The 23023-nt window shown below is 36.1% G+C and overlaps 1 protein-coding gene across 5 annotated transcripts in view; it reads left to right on the forward strand.

Moving 5' to 3' along the window:
* The window catches only part of ZNF407 (zinc finger protein 407), a 338932-nt gene that overhangs the window by 25570 nt on the left and 290339 nt on the right, over window positions 1-23023 (forward strand). For all 5 annotated transcript variants that reach the window (XM_086894220.1, XM_086894248.1, XM_086894239.1 and 2 more), the window contains exons 2-3: window positions 4472-9301; window positions 15242-15356. In XM_086894220.1, the coding sequence (XP_086750346.1) occupies window positions 4472-9301; window positions 15242-15356 (4945 nt within the window). The remainder of the gene's footprint in view (window positions 1-4471; window positions 9302-15241; window positions 15357-23023) is intronic.

Below are 23023 nucleotides of genomic sequence, written 5' to 3' on the forward strand. Positions count from 1 at the left end.
AAGTAGTTACAGTAGAACTACTGAGCTCAGCTTTTTATAGGCAAAAATTGTGAGGCCACAACAGGTTCCTTTCCAAAACTCAGGAACAGCGCTGTGCTACAAAGAACCTTAAAATGCATTAGGTAATGTATGACTGTCTCCAAGCAGAAGAATTTGTTAACCTGAAGCTAATGTGGCAAATTAATTTTTGGTCATATCCTTTAAGGATCTGTTCAGTTATACTTGATTTATATGAACATTAACAAAAGATTTATGTTACAAAAAGTCAACCCACTTTTGAGTTAGAACAGCTTCATTTTGAACATCGAATATCATGTTAAGAGAGCACTGTTTGACAGAACCAGCTTTTAAACTGTGGAAATACGAGGATTTGACTGCAGTCTGCTTAGCTTGGGATTGATCCTGTGCTGCTGTTTTCTGCTGTCATGTTCCTGGCATTATCATTGGCGCAGTCTTGGAGCCTATATAAATACATTTTGGTTTATTTATGCAATACTTTAAGTGGTAATGTATTGTTGCACTTTAAGCACTTGTTACTTGTAATAATGTCTCTAGATGATGCTTTGAAAGATGAAGGTAGCAGGAAACACAAGGAAGTTTATATCTTGCACTGATTTTAGTCTTGTTGGTCCATGAATAAGGTGATTCAAGAGCTGATCCTCCCCATTCCTACTGCTATACAAGTTTGGCAGCATTACATTGCTATCAAAAGGTGTACTCGATCACACTAACAAGTAGGAGTTAGATCTAAGCATATGCTTAAGGTGCCGTGGCTTCAGACTTGTTACTTGTTACATCTAGAGTGTATTCTTAGATTAGGTTAATAAAACTCCAGATCCTAATTCTTTGCTTGTAATGATGATCCCTGTGCCAGACTAAGGCTTGATCCAAAATTAATTTTGCAAAAAGAAACCCATTTGACCTTATGTGGTCACCGGGACTGTCCAGACTTTTGAGTGCTGTTGATGCCTTCTCCAATGCATTGACTCTTCTATATTATAATACCAACTGCAGGATGGCCCTTAATTAGTGTGGTGGCTTTGTTGAGGGCAGAAGTGAATTGGTTTAGGCAGACAGAGGATTAGGACCCCTCAGATTTATGAAAAGCTTGTGCTTTACCATTATCCTAGTACTCTGTGGCAAATCTGGGAAGGAGCTTTTGTGAGAGAAGCTTACAGCAGAGGAAGCTCTACAGGCTCTCTTTGTCTAGAGGCAGCTAATGGTGTGCTGAATGCCTTCTTTGAGTAGGGATAGCCATTCCTGCAATTTATCCATGCAGGAAGGAGCCCACAGCTGCATTTGGTGGGTGTGAGGCACTACTCTGCCATCAAAGAAGCTGAGCTATATTATATTGAAATTGTGTTAGAGGCACGGTAGTGTGATCTGAGCAAAGGCTGTAGCAGGAAGAAGCAGAGACATGGTCCAGTGCTGTGGTCCACTGCTCCTGATCTCGTGTGAGATGTGGAGAACTGAGCAAAGCTCAGCAAATCACTGTTTGTGGTCCTAGCAAAAAGTAGTTAAAGTAGCCATTAAGTCTATCAGAAAATGTGCTTTTGTCCTACAAGCTGCTTTAAGAGGGAGCTAAAAGAAACTGGAGGCTATTTAATTCCTTAGATTAATTAATATAGAGTCAGTTTTAGAGAAACAGCAGCAACTGCCTCATAGTTGTTTGATTTCATAGACAATACTGTCTAGATTTTGGTTTCATGCAGGTACAGATTCCCATGTAGTGTTATCTTGACACAGATTATATGAAGTGTGACAGAAGCAAATGTAACTTTGGGAAGGGTGTGCAGGAATAGACTGTTTTCCTGGAAACTTAGATGTGTGGTAGTGATGAAGTTGGTAAAGGTGTATCATTACCACACCGTGCCATAGGTAGCCTGCAGTGCAGCTGGAGAGAAATTGCCTTGATAATGCTTTCTGGTTGTGGGGGTAGATGTGAGGCTCTTGACTTCATTAGAACTGCCTGTAAATGGAACAGAGTGCAGTCCCAGTCTGCATGCTAAAAGTTTGTCATGAAATGAAGGCAGAGATAAGGAATTAGTCAAGAAGTCTGCAGTGTAAGGCATCTTAGCATATTTGTATTACACATGTGATTATTTTAATTTCATATTGAGGTTATTGACAGCACCTATGAGATTTGTATTGCATCTTTCACTTTTCTAGCAGCTAGTTTGTAATTCTTACTACAAACAGCTTAAAAAGATAAAATAGAGGAAATACATTTTTTTTTCTTGAGTGCTAGAGAAATACATAACTGGTGCAGTTGAGTGGGAGATCAGATTGGACACCAGAACTGGGATTCTGATCTGAGCACAGAGCAGGATGAACTTCTGTTGAAGAGTTACTGAACAAATGCTGAGAAATGAGGATAAACCTGTAGAGATTGTGTGCAGATAATCAACCATCTTTTTTAGGTGTGCAAGTGGCCAGTGGAGATGAGCTGAGTTTCCAGAGGAGTGGCAGAAAAGGCCACTTTTTGTTGATGGAGAAACGTCTAATTATCCAGATACAGCTTTTGATAGTGGAAATGTTCAATGCCAATATTAGTTCAGTGCTGGACAAGTTTTCTGATAAATCTTATGGTGTGAGAGGAAAATATCCTATAAAGAAGATGGAGAATTGCTTTGAGATTGCAAATTGTCTTGTACAGCAAAGGAAAAACTGCTGCTCTTCCCCAGGCCATACAAGGGAAGAGTGATCAGGTCTTGGTGGTGGGCTTGGAACCTGCTGTGAAGTTGCAGCAAGGCAGAGTTGTTTAAGGATGAACTTGTGACACTTGCCACTGAAGTAATTGATATTTTGCAATATATAAATAAAGCCGTACTTCAGTTAAACCACATAATTTTCATCTGATATTTTTTTTCCTGTATCCCAAACAGTGCTCATTACCTTTTCTGGGTAAGCTTGCACTTCATCTGGTTCTGCTATTAACTGCTGGAGTGTTTTTGAACATACTAACAATGTGCTGACTTATTCCAGCTGAAAATATAGCTCTGTTTTCCTTCTGACTAATTGTGATAAGTTTCCATCGTGGTTTTGTGAACAAAGAAAAATAGTAGTTCATAAGAATCAGAAAGCTACGTTTTGGGGACAATATCATGATCCTCCAGAGGGTTGTTGTGATCTAGAGGTGGTTATTCTCTTGTTATTTAGGTATAACTAGCTTGGTATAGGTTTGGTCAGTGCTTCAGTTCAATGAGAGACCTACAGTTGAAGAACTGTTCAATATATGCAACTAATGTGCACTCAACTCCTTAGGGGGCTTCCATAAATTATTCTTAGGCTGAAAAACACTTTTTTACTTCCATGGGTAAAAAGTCCAACTGATTTGAATTTATTTTCTCAGTTTTATACTTTCCTACTTTGTCCTCAAAATTAAGCATAATTATCTTTTTTACCACATACTTGAATAGTTTTTTGTACCCTACGTTATCTGTATCAACATTGCAATTACTTAATCTTGTCAGGAAGTACTTACAATTGTGGTCATGGCCTCATTCAATGGGTAACTGAACAAAAAACTGAATACTTGGATCTGCAGCAAATTGATGTTTAAATCACAGTGTAAAGCACATAGATAAACATTTAGTATTTAATCATCTGTTAAAATGAAATGCATTTTCAATTCTTAGTCGCTTCATATCAAAATGAAAATGTAATAAATGTCAGGATTTGATTTCCCATCCCTCTTATAAACTGTGTTGGTAGCATCAGTTTTCTAGTGGCAGCATCTTCTTGGGAGCAGGAGGGTCACACTGGGTAGTTGAGCAAAAGCTTTTGGTAACTGGATTCCAATGGTTAGAGTTTGTGCTGGGTCTCAAAGGTCTTACCCTTCTCTGCACTGTTATTTCATGACTTTTTGTTTCTCCTCTCTCCTCCCCAACTGGGAAACAGTGTTTTAGAAGATATTTTAGGAATGATGGGGAGGTATACTTGCAGCAAATTCTTTTAGAACGTGGTTCTATATGTGTTTTCCCTCTTTAGTAGGTAATCTAAGCAGAAGAAGGAAGGCAAGCTCCATACTTAAAATATTTAACATTTATGTTGACTTTGTTTTGCTTGTTGTGGCAGTCATGATTATTTCTCCTGGGAACTTTGAAATTTGGTGGAAAAATTAAATATTCCATGACCAGTTCCTTGAAAGCTGCTAGTATTTTGTGTCCTAAATATACTTCGAGAAGCAAAGGTCACGTTTGTCTGCCGATGTTTAAAGCATGTAGAAGATGACTTGATTACATAAAAACTATGAGATCTAAGTGTTTGCTCATTTGGCGCTCATTACAGTGAGAGCTCTGTAACTAGAAGGGGGTTTAGATACCGTAATGAAACTGTCACCTCATATCTCTCATTGTGTATTTCTTTCTGCCATGATTTTAGTTTTCTATATTGCATAGGGGTTTAAAAATTTGATTCTTAAACCTTTAAGTTTGCATAAAAAACTAATAATAACTCTTTGGTTTTGTAGGTGCTAAACCAAATGATCTACAATTGGTAATATCACTGTTAAGAATGGATGGGGAGGAGAATAAGAAGAGAGATGATGTTGATGAGAATTTGCAAGTTGAGTTGGCAGAAGAATCCCCAAGAAACGCAGCAGGACAAAATTCTGGATGTGACTCTTCATCTCAGCAGAAAACAAGGCCTACATCAGATGAAGTGTTCAGGAACCTTGAAAAGAAAGAAAAAGAGAATGGCACAAACAAAACAGCACTGTCAGAATCACCAAACCTGGATGTTGTTGAAGCAAGGAAACCTGAAAATATCTCCAGGAAAAGAAAGCAGAGTTGTTCAGATGACATGAAAGATAGTGGAAGGAAATTGCAAAAAGTTTTAGCTGGAGAAGCATGTGGTATGGTCGCTGGAGCTGTAAAGCAGGAAGGAGTCACCAGTTGTCCTGATAGTGACACATTTAATTCAGATATCCTGTGCCTACGTTATGATTTCAGATGTGCTGCTGCTGATGCCATATTGAAAATTCCCAAGGAAAATAAACATTCACAAGAGGTGTCAGCTGCTGTTCCTGATAAATTATATTCTTCAGAAGAAAGCAGTGTTGTCTGTACAGCTGGAAACATAGACAAAGACCCTAAAGACAAAAAGAGTGATAAGTGTTTACCTTCCTGCTCTGATAAGGAAAAACATAAACAAGAAAGCTTCTCTAAACCATCCAAAGAGCAAACACACCCTCACTGTAGTTGCATAGGTGAGTGCAGTTCAACATCGCATATGCGTGCTAAGCGAGATCGTGAGAAATCCAAGATATTTTCTTGTGATCTTTGTGGTTTTCAGAGTGCTGAAGAGAGTCTCCTAAATTCTCATCTCCTTGGCAAGACTCACCTTCGACGCCAAAACCTTGCTGCACGGGGAGGATTTGTACAGATATTGACGAAAAAATCCTTTAGAAACCAACAATCTAATGCAACCAAAGAGAGGAATGTCAGGGTAAAACCTGGGACCAATAAATTAAGGGCAAGAACTGCTGATGCAAAAGAATTAAGTGTTTGCAGTGCACTGAAAGGCTCAAAATTAAGCTTGTCTAAACAAAAGGATTGCAGTGAACTTGTTGAAATGATACCATCTTCAAATACTCCCACTGAAAAAATGGATACTGTGACAGAAGAAACATTGCTTTCTTCTGGTCCAGAAGGAAATGATAAAGTTCATACTGAAAAACTAGAAATACCGGGACCATCCGAAAATATCTTGCAGAAAACAAAATCCCTTCCAACTACCAAAAAGCTGCTTAACAGTTTACACAGGACAAGGAGATTTGACAAACTGAAACACAAAAGAAATGTTTTCTTGTTAAGGTCTTCATTTGGACAGAGTAGGTCTTCTAGATTAAAAAGGCAGGTTAAAAGAAGATACAGCTTGTTAGGGAGTAGTAAGAGACCCAAATCTGAAACTCAGAAGGTACATGTGAAGCCTGTCTCCAGCACACAGCTTACACATGATGAATCAAACCCTGTGTCACATACAGAACTAGAAACAGATGATAAAAGTAATTGTAATACTGCTGCAGAAATACAAGATCTTACTGAATATAGGCCAAATACCCCTTCTTCTAGCACTGCAGATGCTAAAGATTCTGAAGTTAAACTTACTGCTGATGATAGTGCTCTTCATACTTGCATGGATTGTGGTCATGTTTTTCTTGACAGAGAAAGTTTGGAAACTCATGTTGCAAAACTTCATACAAAAAGGACCCAGTTTCATTGTCAGATGTGTAGTGATTCCTCTGGAGTCAGGGAAGACATGAAGCAACACTGTCATGACAGTAAGCACCAGATGGGTGATTGTAGCTTTAATTGTCAACTCTGTTCATTTACCAGCTTGAACGTGGTCAACCTTCAAAGCCATATGAGTGAAGTTCATAATATGTCTCATAGTTGTCCAGCTTGCATTCTTTTTTTTCAATTTGAAGAAGAGCTTATAAGTCATCAAAAAAATGAGAAACATGGTGGTTCATTATTTCAGCAAGCTACTACATTGACTAACAGTGATCAGACCTTGCAAGTGGTACCTTCCAGTATCGACTCAGTATCGAACAATAGCCAAAGACTTACAAAGGAAGTGGAAGTGTCAGTGCAAACAAAACCCTCAGACTCTTCCTTCATAAATCATAGAAATGAACTAAAACATTCTGTTCTGAATAAAACCAAATTTCAATGTAAAAAATGTTTTTATAAGACAAGATCTTCCACAGTTCTTACAAGGCACATAAAACTCCGACATGCACAAGAGTATCACTTCCTTTGCAAAGCATGCAATCTCTACTCCCTGAGTAAGGAAGGAATGGAGAAACATATCAAAAGAAGCAAGCATCTTGAAAATGCCAGGAAAAACAACATTGGACTACGTTTTGAAGAATGTATTGTAAAGGTTTGCGTTGGTGTTGGTGGCATTAAATCAGTGGTGGATACTTCCATTTCTGGGAGTGGAAATACAGAATTGGATAAAGAAATTATACAAGTTTCATCTTCTTCTGTGGAAAACATATCGATAAATAAGGAATTTGTTCCATCTGAGCAAAGGATTGGTGAAAATGAGTTGGTTTTAGCTGATGCATCCAGAGGAGGGAAGCTTAAAGGTACTGTTTCTAGGACATGTACCCATTGTGGCCTTTTGGCCTCCAGTGTTACAAATTTGACTGTTCACATCAGGCGAAAACACAGTCATCAGTACAGCTATTTGTGTAAGGTTTGCAATTACTACACTGTCACCAAAGGAGATATGGAACGTCACTGTGCAACCAAAAAACACAAAAGCCGAGTTGAAATAGAAGGATGTGGAAAACAGAACTCGGAGATCATCGTTAGCCCTGAAGGAGGTAATTTTGAATCCATAAGCAAAAAGATTAATAGCCCCATGACTGCCTTGCCTGAACATATTGAGGATGGTGGCCAGTCATCAGATGTGGAAAATTCTGTCTTAGACAATCAGGAAGCTGAGCGAGGAGATGCTGAGTTAAAAGCTGCAAATGCCAGTAGGCTGCCGGATTTGCAGCCTGGTAGGAATCCACTGAATATAAACCAATGTGTGTTACTGGAACCAGCGAGGGTTGCTCAAGACTGTGACCCAAGCTTCCAGAGAAGAGCTATGGGTGCAAATGACAACAAGTGTGTACACTGCAGTTTCATTGCTCATTCTGCTGCTTCTTTAGAGCTGCACGTGAAGCGAAAGCATACAAAACAATTCGAGTTCTACTGCATGGCTTGTGACTACTATGCTGTTACTCGCAGGGAGATGATAAGGCATGCAGCAACAGAGAAACATAAAATTAGAAGAGAATCTTACATTCATTCTTCTGGGGAGGAAGCAAATACAGCACATATCACTAAAGAAGGCACTGTTTTGCCTCAAGAGGAGCACCATCGCAGTGCAGGAGAATCAAAAACTATTTTAGATGAAACAAAGCGTGCCAATGATGCATCAGAAGGTGATGATATGAATAAAAGCTTTACTGAGTCTACTGCCTTAAATGAAAATACATCTCCAGGAATCTCTAAAGATGTCAGTTCCCAAAATGCAGTAGGAGATGAACTTGATAAGGAGTCTAAAAGTGGAGGAGAAAACCCTTTTTGTGAAGGATTCCAGCAAACTCCTCAGAAAGATAAAGTTGTTGAACTTGTCAAGGAAGTATCAGTTAAAGAAACAGGTACTTGTGAGGTGCAGAAAAATAAGCATGGGCAGGAGCTGCTCAACTCAGATGATGATTGCGCTGCTGAAAATCAAAATAGATCAAGCACCACAAACTTCAATTCAGAAAAAGGTGTGGAGAGCTTGGGAGAAAATAGTGAAAACCCAGAAGCAGAGTGTAGAGACAAAGACAGTCTCAAAAAAAAATCACTGAAGAAAAATAACCCACTTATGCTAAGTCTTCCTGAAACAAGTAGTGCAGTAGAGCAATCAAATTTTGCTGGAAATACTGGAGAAGCAGTACAAAATAGACGTAGTTTAGATGGTAACAGAAGTTTCAGAGAGGATCCTACTGGGGAGGAAAAAGCCCTTATGGAAGCACAACATGAAGCTGAAGTAACTATAAATAACAATGTTTGGGAGGCAGATGGCTCAACAGCTGAGGGCACACAAGAAAGTAGTAATGAGGCTTTAGGAACAGTTATCAGTGCTGATGATAATGGAAAGGCAATGCAAAATGTTGGCAAGTTTGATTCTTCTATAGTGAGGTTAAAAAGTCATCAAGATGCGGAGGCCACTGACCATTCTGCAGAAGGACAGATGTCAGGGGCAGTGAAAACTAGTGAGCTCACAGTGAAAGCAGACACTTCAACAAGTGTTGGGAAAAAGAAAAAGTCAGAAGGAATTTCCCTTGGGGAATCGACACGTATTCGCTGCGATGACTGTGGTTTTCTAGCAGATGGTTTGAGCGGACTAAATGTTCACATAGCCATGAAACATCCTTCAAAAGAAAAGCATTTTCATTGCTTACTCTGTGGAAAATCATTTTACACAGAGAGCAACCTTCACCAGCACTTGGCCAGTGCTGGGCACATGCGAAATGAGCAGGCGAGTGTGGAGGAGCTGCCCGAAGGAGGCGCAACCTTTAAGTGTTTGAAGTGCACGGAGCCCTTTGACTCAGAGCAGAGCTTGTTTCTCCACATCAAAGAGCAGCATGAAGAGCTGCTGCGTGAAGTCAATAAATACATTGTTGAAGATACTGAGCAGATAAACAGGGAGAGGGAAGAGAACCAAGGCAATGTCTGCAAGTATTGTGGGAAGATGTGTAGAAGTAGCAATTCCATGGCCTTCCTAGCTCACATCCGTACCCACACAGGTATGGAAATGCTGTTGTTGCAACTGGTCTCTTTCAAACAGAGTTTGAATTATACCATTGGAATTATACCATTGGTCTTTTTCTGCTTGTTAAGCCCTTTAATATTTCTTATGAACTGCATTTGTATTGCCTGATAAGCCCCGGTGAAATTCAAAATTATCTAAAAGGGTATGAAAATACAGTGATCAAAGGGCAGAAAATGTAAGAACACTTCAGATGCAGTCACCCTTCTGCTTTTTGTTTCATATAGAGAGATTTTCTTTTTAATCTAAACTGTAACCATTGATTGGTTCTTCTGTTTATGTAATGAAGCAGTAGTGGTTTGAGAGAACAATTAGCTGTTCTTTCTAACTTTCTGTGCAGTTGTTTAATTTGTTTAATATCCAGATTGTTTATTTCATTTCAATTTAGTGGAACTTTCAGCATTACATAACGCTTCAGAATAGGCCTTTCCAATTACATCATTCCTAAATAAATACCTGTAAGAAAGCACAAGAGGTTTTTGTAGAAATAAGTTATAGCGGTTGGAATTGGTCAGCCTTTCTGGAAGGTGGTATGCAGTGCTGATGTGTTGCTCAGGGATGCAGCATCTGATTTAGTTTCTGTGCTGATCACACTTTAAATTCATTTTTATGTTTAATTTTAAGTGGAAAATTTAAAAACATTTCTGTAGAAAAATGCATAAGCTGCAGTTCTAAATTTATGTAAAAATTCACTGCTATGTTTCTATAAACCTGCCATACATTCTTTATTTTAAATAGACAGCTTTTCTAAATCACTGAGCTCTGCTTAGACAAGTGGTGTCTCCATGGTTGAATTTATGAGTGGATTTGAATAATAAATTCACATTTCAATGAACATATTTTCATTAAAACTGTAAGGTTTATTTTACTGTACTTTTAAATAATGGCTTATTATGGAAGCTATAGTTTAAATTCATGCAGTATTTGAAACTTAGTGCCTGGTTACAAGGAAGAGAACAAAAAGGTAAGAAAAAAAGCAGCATAAAAGAATGGTAATTCCTGGCATAATCCTAAAATAGTTTTGTAAGTTTTTTTATGAAAAGGCAAGGGCGTGACTGGACAACAAATCCTAAAAATTAATCTCAGGGAACATGGACGTTGTATTTCAAACCTTTCAAAGTATTTTACTGTAACTGCAGTATTCATGTATACCAATAACTCACATACTTAATACTTTCAGCATTACTTCTGTCCTGTCAATAGCGTAGTTATCTGTATTGCTTCAGCTAATATCCAACTTCGAATGCAGTGTTAAGTCTTTAGAGGGATGCTCATGTTCACATGGTCAGAACAGCTGTATAAGCCCTTAATATGCCCTCTTACGGCAGATAAAACTGAATAAAACTAAGGGGGAGGATGCTAATGGAGCTCTCTTTAGAATTCTTTATGCAACTGTCTGGTCAAGACATGTTGCTTATAATTGATGTGTCCATTACTTGAATTCTCTTGTAATTATAGTCAATAAGTCTTGTAAATGTGTTAAAGCTCACTAAAAGCATACAAATTCAAGAACAGAGTAAGGCTAATAATTTAAAATAATCAATGTAGGCATTTCAGCACTTAATTTCCCTTGTGTGTTGATAGCTGATCATTCTTAATCCATTAAGATTTATTTAGTCGTTTACAATGCAAAATAGGTTTGCACTGGTCACTTGTGCCATTTGAAAATGTCCACCAGGTTAAGTGCAGAATGTAGTCCATTAGTCTTCCTTGACTATATGTATTAATTGCATTTAAAATCAAGTTAATGTGGATGTGAAAGTGAGGTAACTATCAATATATGACAAAGCAACCCTACTTACATAAGTTACATCATTGATTGTAACATTTAGTAAAAGTTAGTGTACTTTTTAACATCTTGTGTGTAGGTCTTATCATGGAGTATATTTTTACAGTGCTTTTGGATAGCACTAAATATGCAAAGCAGTGAAAGAATACATTTAATTTTGCAAGTAATTTTTTGATGCAGAAGTATAGAAGGGTTACAGAACAGAGTTTTATCTGCCCTCTTTCTCACTGCTACTTTAAACTAAATGTTTTTCTTATGCTTTGCTTATTGACATAAATAGTAATGTGGAGACTTTTATTAATACTTAATGGGAAGAAGGCTTTCTCTTCCAATCTCTTATTTTCCTGATTGTTTTTTTTTTCTTATGGAACCTTTTCTTTCCATCTGTATCACAGTGGATACAGTTTAATAACAAGCAAATATGTTTAGGTTATTTGGATTGGTGGTAGAGGGAACTGACCTACTGCACCACCTGTATGTACATTTCTTGTAACGTTGGTGGGGCAAAGTCCACCATTTCCAGCTTCTCACCTGTCCCAGGGTAACAACAGGTACATAAGAGCACAGCCACATATTTTCCCATTTATTGTTCTGATTATATGCTTTTAAAAGTCTTTCATCAGCATCTAGATGTGCATAAATAGGTTTATATACATGGGTATGTATATGTAACCATTACCAACTCCTTTCCTTTTTTTTTAATTGAATAATCAGTGATGATATGGGGTGGTGGAGGAAAGGCAAGGGAAAGTTGCAGAAAGATACAACTAATAATTTCCATTAATAGAAAAATAATGTTTCAAAATACCATTAAATAATGTAGGAGATTTTCACATTGCAAATGAAAGGGAAGCTTTGCTGTAGAGGACCTAACAAGTAAGTCCATCACATGTTGACAAGTGAAAATGAGGAAGTGTAAAGAAAAATAAAAGGAGTAGTAGAGGTGGAAGATTTTTTAGTTTGCAGTTGATGGAGGTCCCATAAACTTAATTAACAATCAACATCTGAGGAAAAATCACCTGCAAATGCATCATCTTTGTTTCTTTTCTCATCAGATTTCTCAGTTAATGGCAGTTGTGCCCAGTGCTAGTATGCTGTATTACTGCCCATGTTCTAAACATAGGAGGAAATGGTATGATGACATTCCATGTGGCTCTGCTCACTTTGTATTGGGCCTGAGCTAGGAGCACAGCAATGCCTGCAGGTGCAGGTGATGTTGCCTTTAGATGACCTAAAGTTGTGGCAGTGAATTTTTTCTTTTAGCTTTGGGTCTGTATTGTCCTAATGTAAAGCAAGAATTATGAACTTGAATTTTTTTTACAAAACAGTAGAATGGTTTATGTCTGCCTGACCTGAACTCTTAAATTTAGTTTTATTTTCAGTTTGGTATAGTGGTGTTGGTTTTTGTTTGTTCTGTTGTTGTTCTGTTTTTGTTTTGTTTGTTGTTGGTTGGTTTGTGTAGTGTTCCCCCAGTTGTTAAGAGCCTTATTGTTTCCTGCAATTCTCTGCATTCAGAAAATGTACATTTGTTTTCCATACCATATCTTGCAGGTAAAGTAGCTTGGTGGATTTTTGGCTTTTTTTGGCTTTTTTTGGCTTTTTTTTTTTTTTTTTTTTTTGAGTCATTTGGTTGAAAAGATGACATAAATGAAAACATTTTTCTCTTTTTCTTTATGAGAATTTAAAGCCAAATGTGAATCCAGTAGTATCACAGTTTAAAGCAGCGTAAGAGTACTGCTGAAGTTGGTCATAAGTGAAAGCTAACATTTAACAAATGGTTAAATGCTTTACATTATTTCAGACATCTTTATGACAAATACAATTTTTTTTTCCTACCATTAATTTCATCTAATGTCTTCATTTTTACTATAAAATTTTGGGTTGTTCCGTCCAAGAGCATACTGGAACAAATTTGGCACCAGCAACCTAAAAGGGAGATTTTGTTTCAGGTGATAAGTACTGACTGGAGCCTGCCAGCACTTGAATTTTCATGGACTTTAAATGGAGATGTTAACAGATATTCAGCTCTGGGTCTGAGAAAAAAATCAAAACCCCTCAAGGCCTCAGTGATTTTTGGATGAGAGCAGTCAACAGAATAATACATTTCTGTATTGTCAGCACACTGTAGTCACGATTGGTCTGAACTCGAGTTCTTCACAAAGGAGTCATGTAAATGGAAAACAGCAAAGGTCTTGTATGGAAGCCCTGTGGGACACCTGCAGTAGCAGAATGAGGAACGAATTTACAATTTAATCAGTAGGAGAGAAACTAAGGGAACATAGGATAGAATCCACATGGTATTTGAATTCTATGAGAAAAAAAAGCAATATAAACACCAATAGTTTAAAAAAAATCCTCTTCACCTGTGGCCTTGTTGTTATTAATTGTCCAGCTAGAGATCAAAAGTTAAAACATCAACTTATAGTGGTCTTCTAATGCAAAGATAAGGACTTGTTTTTTTTTTATTTGCCCTGGCCTCTTTGTAGAATGCAGTGTTGATTTGAAATGTCACCAAACTATTGATTAATTCAATTTTATCAGGATCATTTAAATAAACTGGCTTTTTTTCAGTGTGATGGATAGAATGTGATTTCTGTGAGCTGCAGTCCGAACCTGCTTTTGACATTTAAACATATAAAGCTGACTAGATATAACCATTGAGGTGCTAAATATATTTTACATCTACTTCCAACAGTAGAAATGGAAGTATTAAGAGATCTGGCTTCATTGTCATTGAACTGTGAAATATTCAACCTTGTCTGCCTGTGCTTAGTACTGTTGACTTTTTTATTTCAGTTAGAAGATTAAAATTAAATGCTTCATTTTTCGTTAGCTTTTGGAAATTAAATTGAAATTTAAGACTCTAAAAATTTTTACGAAGATCCTCAATTTCACTAGTGGTTTCTTGGAGGATATTTTATTTTCAAGGGCAAAGCAAAAAGGTTCATTGATCAAGTATGATATAGTGCAACATTTTTCTTATCAGAGCTCTTTATGTATATTTATTAAAGATCCCATATTTCATAATATGTCTAACTGTATTGGAAAAAATATTTCACAAAACATACACTAAACATAATATGGAGACTCTTTGACCATATTGTACTTACCTTTAACTGCAATTCTATGATTTTGATTTATTCATTTAAGGAGTTAGTGGTCAGAAAATTGGAAAGTGCTTCTAGAATGATGTTGCTGCATAATAACTTGGGGACTGACATGTGCCCAATTTAACTATGTCAGTAAAAAAGATAGTTTTTCCAGCTTGAGAAATCATCACTGTTAATTAAGATAGACAAATAATTTGACTTTTTGCTGAACCGATGTGGTACAAGAAATAGGTTGATACTTTTCCTTGGAGAAATAATTTCAGAGTTCTTTGGTCTGCAGCAGACATTTAATATTAAAGTTTGTTCGTGAAATAAATAATAGCCAAAATGTCAATACTTCTGGTTTGCAGAATAATCATAAATTCTTGACCATAAAACAGTCATAAAGGCATAATATTTTATCCACTGTATATTCATACATTGCATGCCATTACAATAGCTAGGTGATGAATCATTTGCTGTGTGTGACAGAACAAATCTGAAATACCAATGCTAATGTGAAATCTATTCAAAGTCAGAAGACTTGTAATATTCTTTTACTTTAAAAATATTTGCTAAAAAAAAGGACATTTTGCAGTTTAAACCAATGCCAAGCCACTTTAAGACCACTACCCGAGTTTCAGCATTTGGCCATTGGGAAAGGTGTAGAATAACTTTTGCTATCTTGTTGAAGCATTATTTGTCTATTATATTTTCTTGTCATTTTAATATATTTTGTTGATTTTTAATGATAAGAAAAAGACCAGATTAAAAGTTAAGAGAGCATTTTCTGTGATCTAGAACTTGAGGAAAATTTAATGAGTAATGTAAAGAATATACTATATAGAATATACTGACTGTGTCCTGGGAGTTACAAATTTATGTATGAGACACCTTTTTTATTAGGCAAAAATCTCAAACAGGTTAAATGTGGGATAGGTTTTAAAAGGTTATTTTTTCCTCAGGAATTTTTATTTCTTTAACTGTGGGTGATATTTTATTCTAATTCAACTCATATCTTATGCTAAATTTTACTTAGGATCAAAGCCATTCAAGTGCAAGATATGCCACTTTGCAACAGCTCAGCTTGGAGATGCCAGAAACCATGTCAAGAGGCACCTTGGGATGAGGGAATACAAGTGTCATGTCTGTGGGTGAGTAAATTGAAACAGTCTCCACCATGGTTAACCAGGAGAAGAGCACAGAATATGCATTGTTTCAGAATTGAAAACTGTGATGTGAGCAAGAGTGGCTAAAATTATGCATGCATATCCTCCTTTCCATTGTTATGGTAAATTCCTTAAATACAGTTATGACATTCTTTTCCCACTTCTAATCCTGCACTGAAGATGAGCAATTTTATGGGCTACAAGGTCAATTTGAACCTGTAATCTGTAAATTGACTAAATTATAGGATGTTCATTCACATTGCCAGGGAGAACTGTAAATTCCATTTAAAGACATAAAAAATATATAATATAGACTTTACTGTGTGGGGTTTTTTCTTTTGCTATACTGTTATAATTTTAGTACCATTAACAGATTTCTGGACTCCATTAGGGTTTTCATTCTTTATGAAAACAAAACAGAAGACAGATTTTTCAAACAAACGGATCTAAAATATTGCAGGCATATGAGTTTTCAAGTAAATTGAAGTCTTTTATGTGTGCTTGTGTTTCTGTTTGTTACCCAAAAAGTCTTGTTTTTCTTTTAACAATCGTTATTTCCTTAGAAGGATCGTTCATAATGTTTAATTGTCCTTCAAATGTGTTGCATTTAATAGGAGGCATTGAGACTCCTTAATGCAAAACTAATTAATTTAGCAGAAATGTTTAAAAGGTTTTAAAATGCCATGGCATATATGGTACATCATAGGACATTCAAAGTTGGATTTTAATACCCTAGTTCTGATTAAAAATATATTTTAATGTTATTATGCTGAAGAAATTAACTAATATATGCATCGTATAAAAGCATTTTACGCAAACCTATGTAACCTGCTATAGCAGTCTTATGGTTAATGTGTAGAAGAGCACAGGTTCAATTAGATGGTGCAGTGCACACATGCATGGTGTGGTGTGATGCTGGGGATAATATTCAGCAGGAGGAGGTATTTTAGCCTTAGCATACCAATCTACTGCAGAACAAAGTGAGTTACACATTTTAGAAGACAAGTGAATCTTCAGCTGAAGATGCAGCTGAGTGATTTTCACTGATTCATCCCTCTGTTTTTCAAATAATTTTGCGTGCAGCATTATGAGATACTTTGGATGGGTTTATTCACTTAAGAAAATTAATTGCTAACTTCTTGAAATAAGAAATAAAAATGTATGATCCCAATTCTTAAGTCCACTGTATATCTGTCACACTGTATTAGGAATGGCAAAGCAAGACATAGGCTCTCTAGCTGGGTTGTACAAGAGAGCCAGTTTTATTATTCCAGATCTTTTTTATAGACAGGTCTGAGAAGGTGCAAGAGGTAAAACTCTCATTGGTCATTAAACCAACACATCACCATTATTGGACAATTAGGAACTACACCCCTTGACTGCTTCTTGCAAAGACACAACAAGGATCCAAACAACACCTGCAAAGGTTGCCATCCTTCTCCAAGGACTGTTTGGATTCCTCCTTATAATTTCTCAGGCCCGAGTGAGAACTAGTTTCACACAGGCAATGTGCTCCTTTGCCTGCTTTCTTGCATTCAGCATCCATATATATCAGCAGTAGAATAAATTGTGCTGCTCCTTATTTTGAAGCATAGTTAATATGAATGTGGTAGGGTATTTTATATTGTTTTAAAAATCTCATTTGCTGTCTCTGCTTTGTCAATTGCCAAGAATTTGACATGGAAGATAATTAAAAACTACAGATCCACAGAAGTGTTTAACAAAGGCTAAAATCTCTTCCACAGGAACAAATGTCCACAAACTTGACATTGGTTGTTTGTTAAATTCCCTTTAAACTTAAACTGAAAAATCATCATATTATTTAACTATTTCCTTGTGGGAGGAAAAGTAAAAATAATTTCAAACCAGCCAATACGGTATATTTTACAAAAGAATAAGAGAATTAAAATTATTAGGATTTGGCATAGTACCTCATTTTTTCAAAAAGTCATTCTATTGCTTCAGGATTGATGTGTCTGACAGAACCTGTCTCAGAAATTTCACAACTCTTGGCTGGAATTCACAATAGTTATGCAAGAGAAGAGAGCAAAACATCTATGAATGATTTAAACTTTGGATTAAAATGGTAGTCACTTTCATAAGCTGATTGCTTATTTTATGTTGCTGACATGTCATACCTGGTAGCCAGGTAGATAGTTATTTTTCATTTTTGTGTGTTGTTAATTTTCATCATTAACATGATGCTGTGCTATTTAGATACAGCAAAACACCTAGTGAAGGGACATATGCCACAATACCCCATGCTTGCAAAAATCTGATTTATATACCTGTTTAAATAATCATCACATTTCACTTAATGTGCACCAAAAATGTATTTTAACAACCATATACTAATACTGATTTATTTGGAAAAGACATTCTTGCACTGTAACTAACAATCCTGAAGAATTGATCAGGATTTGAAGGAGGAATGACCAGAGCAGTTTGAACCATAGTCCATATAATGAATATGTCATCTTATATGTGTAAGAAGAGAAAAAGTGTTAATAGCCTGTGCTGTATTTGTGCTCTTTTAATTGAAAGGACTGGATAGTGTGTTGGTTAAAAAAATATAGTATCAACATGAAAAAAGATAAAATTGCTAGGATTGGCTATCGGATTAGTGGCACTATAGAGCATTGGTACATTAACACCACTGACAATGTCAATTCATTACCATTGATGGCTAAATAATCTTAGAAATGCTCAGTGGACCTATTAGTTCCTGAACATAAGCAGCTCATGCTGCATTTCTTCATTAGCTTTAATTGCTATAAATTTTACCTTTTTAAAAATCATGCTTTAAAAGGTGAAGTGATCTTTCAGGAACATTAACTCTGTAATTTTGTCACAAACAGAAGGTCCTGCACTATGTTTTCTTTTCTACAGTAGTTAATATTCTATCCTCTGACTTTTAGATTCTCTGTAATAAGCCCTCTGCTAGTTGTGAGGATAAATTGTGTTTCAAAAGCTTTTGAATCTGCTTGGGTACTTTTTAAAGGTGAAATGTCAGTGCAACATCATGGTGTGGTCTCAAAATACCACGTACTTTTAAAGGCAGATTATTTCGAAATTTTGGACTTAAAAAGAAAAAGGCAAAAAGTATATTTTTGGTGTTGTTTTAGGAAGGGTTTGCTGTGTCTCAGTTTTCCAAACGATCCTCATATTTACATGCTACAAAGTACACAATATATAATTCAGCTAGTTGTTGAAAAAGGCAGTAATTTTGCTGTGTTGTTTTATTTTTTTTTAATTGAAGTTCAGGGTTTGTTTTTCTTCAGCTGCACAGCAGAAACTACATGACACAGAAATTGGACACCGCTAATGTTTTAACATTTGGAATAAACCGTCTGCTACCCATTGCCTTATCGCAGATGTGTGTTAATTGTTTTCTTTTCTGTACCCATGGCTGTAAAATATACCCCATTATTTCAGGCGTAATGTCTATTTTCTGTGGGTATATTTGAATTTCATTTTTGAAAGTCTGACTGTGAAATTGGCTGATACCCTGGATTAGGTGAGCAAATCTTGGTTGCCCAGCACTTAAAATTTTTGTTTCATTTGTCTGGTGAAATGATGTGAAAAGGCTTATCGTACACTTTTCAAATTTTATCCCTTAGGTAAAATATGAAAAATGCATTGTTCTGCAGTTGAGATTTTGAACAGAAATTACAGGCAATGTTTGGTTTAAAAATATGTCTGTTATTCCTTTGCCTTTTTCTTGTCTTTGCTTTTAGAAACAGAATTTTAGGGTATGTAGTTACATGTTTCAAGTATGAGTGGCTGCTTCCTTTTTTTTTTTATTTTTTTCCCCCTTTCCTTTATGACCACTTAAAAATCGATTGAAGATGGGTATAAGGTAGGTTTGGATCGTTAAGAAAATTTTCAGTATTTAAAATGTACACATAAACATTTTTTTCTACCTTCCTACAGATTGAAAGGACATTTGTAGTAATGTCTTTATTATGTTTATTACACGTATATTATTTAATATATAGTAGTCAAATGTTTTGAGAACAAAAGTAAGCCTTTCTAGACACAAAGGAATTTGGAGTGGGGTCAAAAAGATTATATTTATTTGTATTTTGCTGGAGTAGCCATGTCTTGTAGTTTTTTGATGTAGCATTTTGGTTTTTTTTTGTTGTTGTTTGTTTTTGTTGTTTTGTTTGTTGATTTTTTTGCTTTGTTTAGGTCTTTTGGTGGCTGTAGGTATTAATCTTTATTTACTTTCTTCTCCTTAGTTCTCTATTTGCTTTGAAACTCCTTTTTTCAATTAATTCTGGACTTGAGATGTTCTGATAAATAAATGTTTTGCTAAATTTGACTATTTCTTAAAACCTCAAATAAATAAGCTTTGGGGACAGTTATAGTGTCTCATGAATTGAAATAACCTTGCATAATTATTGATGCTAAGAGTAATTCAGAGATTTGTATAAAGTTCAGTATTTTAATGACACTGGTTGCTTAGAGAAAGTCTAAACAAAACTACTCACCTATACTGAGCATAGTGACTAATAGATCTTTGTTCTTGATAGATAAGGATGTGCTTTGACCAGCTGCATCAAAAAAAATAAAATTAATTGGCTGTACTCCTGTTTGTTGTGTCTGAAAAATCTTCTAGATTTTCAGATTTTTTAACTGATTACTATTAATACAGGCTACTTTTAGTGAAAGGCTGCACTTAAGATTGCCTTTGGCATGCAAAAAAGACTTATTCGTAAATTTATTGGTAGGAGCAGGAAAAACATTATATTTTCAAGGATGCCTTAATGTACTGTAATGTAAATTAATTATTTATACTTGTGCAGTTTAGGAAATCTTAAATAGAAAGTTGCTACTCTGGTAAAACTATTTTTGTGTGGTATTACCTAGTTTTTGTGCATTAGAAGGGATCTCTGTGTAGATGATTATAATGTCACTTTCTGACCTTTGCAGCTTGAATAATTGTAAATCATTGCTTCATAACGTGTCAGAGAATGTCTGTACTAGGGAATTAAATGGCAGAATATAATAGACCAAATTATTGCCTGTCATGTTTTCAACAACACAGTTAGTATTTGAGTTACACTTAATCATTACGTGCATTAGCAACTTCATTGGAATCCAGCTTCAGGCTGAGCATGAAATACATTACATTATTTAAACCTCTAATGGTAGAAGTCATTTATTTGTGTTGAAGTGTACAACATGCAGAGTTTCATAAAGCAAGGAACACTTGAGAGCTTAATTTATCCAAATCAAAGTCTAAATGCAGATAAACACAAGTGGCAAAAATTAGTAATTTTTATAGTCTGGAAATATTTAAAAATACATGGTTGTGGGTAATTGTAGGCAGCAGGAATAAATTAAAATCACTATTTTTAGTCAGCTCTGAGAATTAAAACTTTTATATCTAAATAATCAAATGCATCATGAAATTGCATTTTTGAACGAATAATTAATTATACACATCATATCTACAGATGTGTCCAAACAAAAAATATATGTTTGGTGCAGCTGTTTAGATCAGAGATAATTGCATGTGAAGTGGCTGTTCCAGATCCAGCTATTCTTAGTTTCTCTATCTGTATTTTGACATTTGGTCCTATCCTATGCTCGTGTCCATGTTTACTTTAGTAAAGAAAAATGAAGTGAACCTACATAATAGCTTTCCAAACTTGCATATGCTTTAAAAAAAATTCACAAGACAATTCTAGAAAATTATACGAAGTTAAGTTACATATGTATTATGTTATCTTGCCATTTTCTGTTCAGCTGTCATCATTTTGGTAGATTTGCAAACCTGACCTTCAGTACATAGTCTTTCTTTTTGCTATTTAAGAAAACTACTTGAAGTGGAAACAATTTACTTTTATTCAAGAAAGCTCCCAGCACCTTTAAACAACTGGTACAGATACCGGGATGTGCAAGGCTGTCCTGGCCTGGAAGTCTGCCATGGAGTTGACTGGAGTTGGCTGGTGGGAGGCTTCCATGCAGGCAGTAGAAGGACTCTTCTGTTTGAAACTGGTGTAACAATTGATACAGAACAATCAAGACCCGCTTTCCCCCTTGATAAAGTGGGTTTCTAGCAATTTGTATGCTAAATGGGATTATGATAATAATTTAGTTGTGCTTGCTGAAGTGACAAGGTATATAAGGGACATACTTGCATTTAGTGTTGTATTTGGGGATACACAGAGCTGCATAGAGTCCATTCAATGCACTTCCAAATGGCAGCTCTTGAGATGCAGAGGTGTGGTACCTGTAACTACTGCCTTTACAGGCATGCATTTTTAATATTTGCTTTATTCTAGTTTGCTTTGATGTCCAAGGTATGTGCACTTGTGCTAAGCCATAGGCACCTGAGTCTGAACACATTCTCAGGCCACATGGAGTGTGTTTGAGCCCTTCCTGGGGGTGCAGGCATTGTGGCCAATTGGGAGTAGTCTGATAGTGCAAACATTGGTGTTTTAACACAGTGCTAAGGGAAGCAGCAGTAAGTTCAGTATCCCAGCTGAAAACTGGAACTTCTGTCCTAATCATCATGGTTTAGATGAATTGGCCTGAAGGCTGGGAAAGATACTGTTAAAAAACGCTGTCTGAATGAGGTGGCAAAAAATTAATTGTTTTGGTAACCATGAGAAGAAGGGGGATGAGAGTTGTTAGTGTGGGTAGTTGGTGGTGACAGGGAGAGAGGTTTGCTTGCATAAAATTATGGTTGCATTGTTTTGTCAGTAGGCTGAAGTAACATGGTTTGGAACTACATCCAGAATTCAGAAGACTTGTATTTGTTTCATTTTTCATTTTGATCCTTTGAGTGTAGGAATTGCATCAAGCTACTAATTCAGCCATGATTTTCCTTGCTGCTTTTAATAACTTTACTTTGAAATTTAGAGGAAAAATAACCAATCCTAATATTTATCAATTAATATAGCTTCTCTAGTACTACAGGGTTTGGTTAAAGAATTGGGATGTTACCCAAAAAGGGACAAAATAGATTCTGATTTATGTTTTATACCTTTAACTGTAAGTTGTTGGAATGCCCTCAGTTTTAGCCAAAATTAATCTATAAGAATTGACTACTGAATCAATCTGTTGAGGCATCTTGGATTCTTTTTGTGTCCAGTTTTACTTGTCTCAAATGTATCACTGTAAGATAGCTTCTTCAATGGTTACTGCTCAATTCCTCGGAACACCCCAGAATCTCAGAGGAGGCAGTGTGCAGTGCATCCACATCTTCTTTCACATTTAAATTGTCTGGTTGAAAACAGACTTAACTTTGTCTTTCTTTCCAGTGATTTTTCCTCCTGTTTGCACTGTAATGACTGGAAATTGGTCTGCTGAGTTTAGTACAAGCAGAATCAAGCCGATAGATTTTAAGCACTTCAGGGCAATTAATCTTACTTTCTGTGTTCATTACAACCCTGGGCACCTTCTCGAGACTCAGCGATTAGTTTACTAGAGTAGAACTGGTTTCTCTAGGAAATTTGTGTCCTGGTATATTTGTGTTTCAGGTATCATCAAATCTGAATGCTAGCAATCAAAAGAGCTGACCAGCTTCTGATGTCATTTTAGTCTTTCTGGCTGTGGTATGTTGTCTTTCATCCTGATTTTCTTCCTGTAGTTCACACTCACGTTAACCAGACGGATTATAGTAGTTACACTCCACACAG

The sequence above is a fragment of the Cyanistes caeruleus genome, chromosome 1 (genome assembly GCF_971803275.1).
Source record: "Cyanistes caeruleus chromosome 1, bCyaCae1.hap1.1, whole genome shotgun sequence".
Lineage (NCBI taxonomy): Eukaryota > Metazoa > Chordata > Aves > Passeriformes > Paridae > Cyanistes > Cyanistes caeruleus.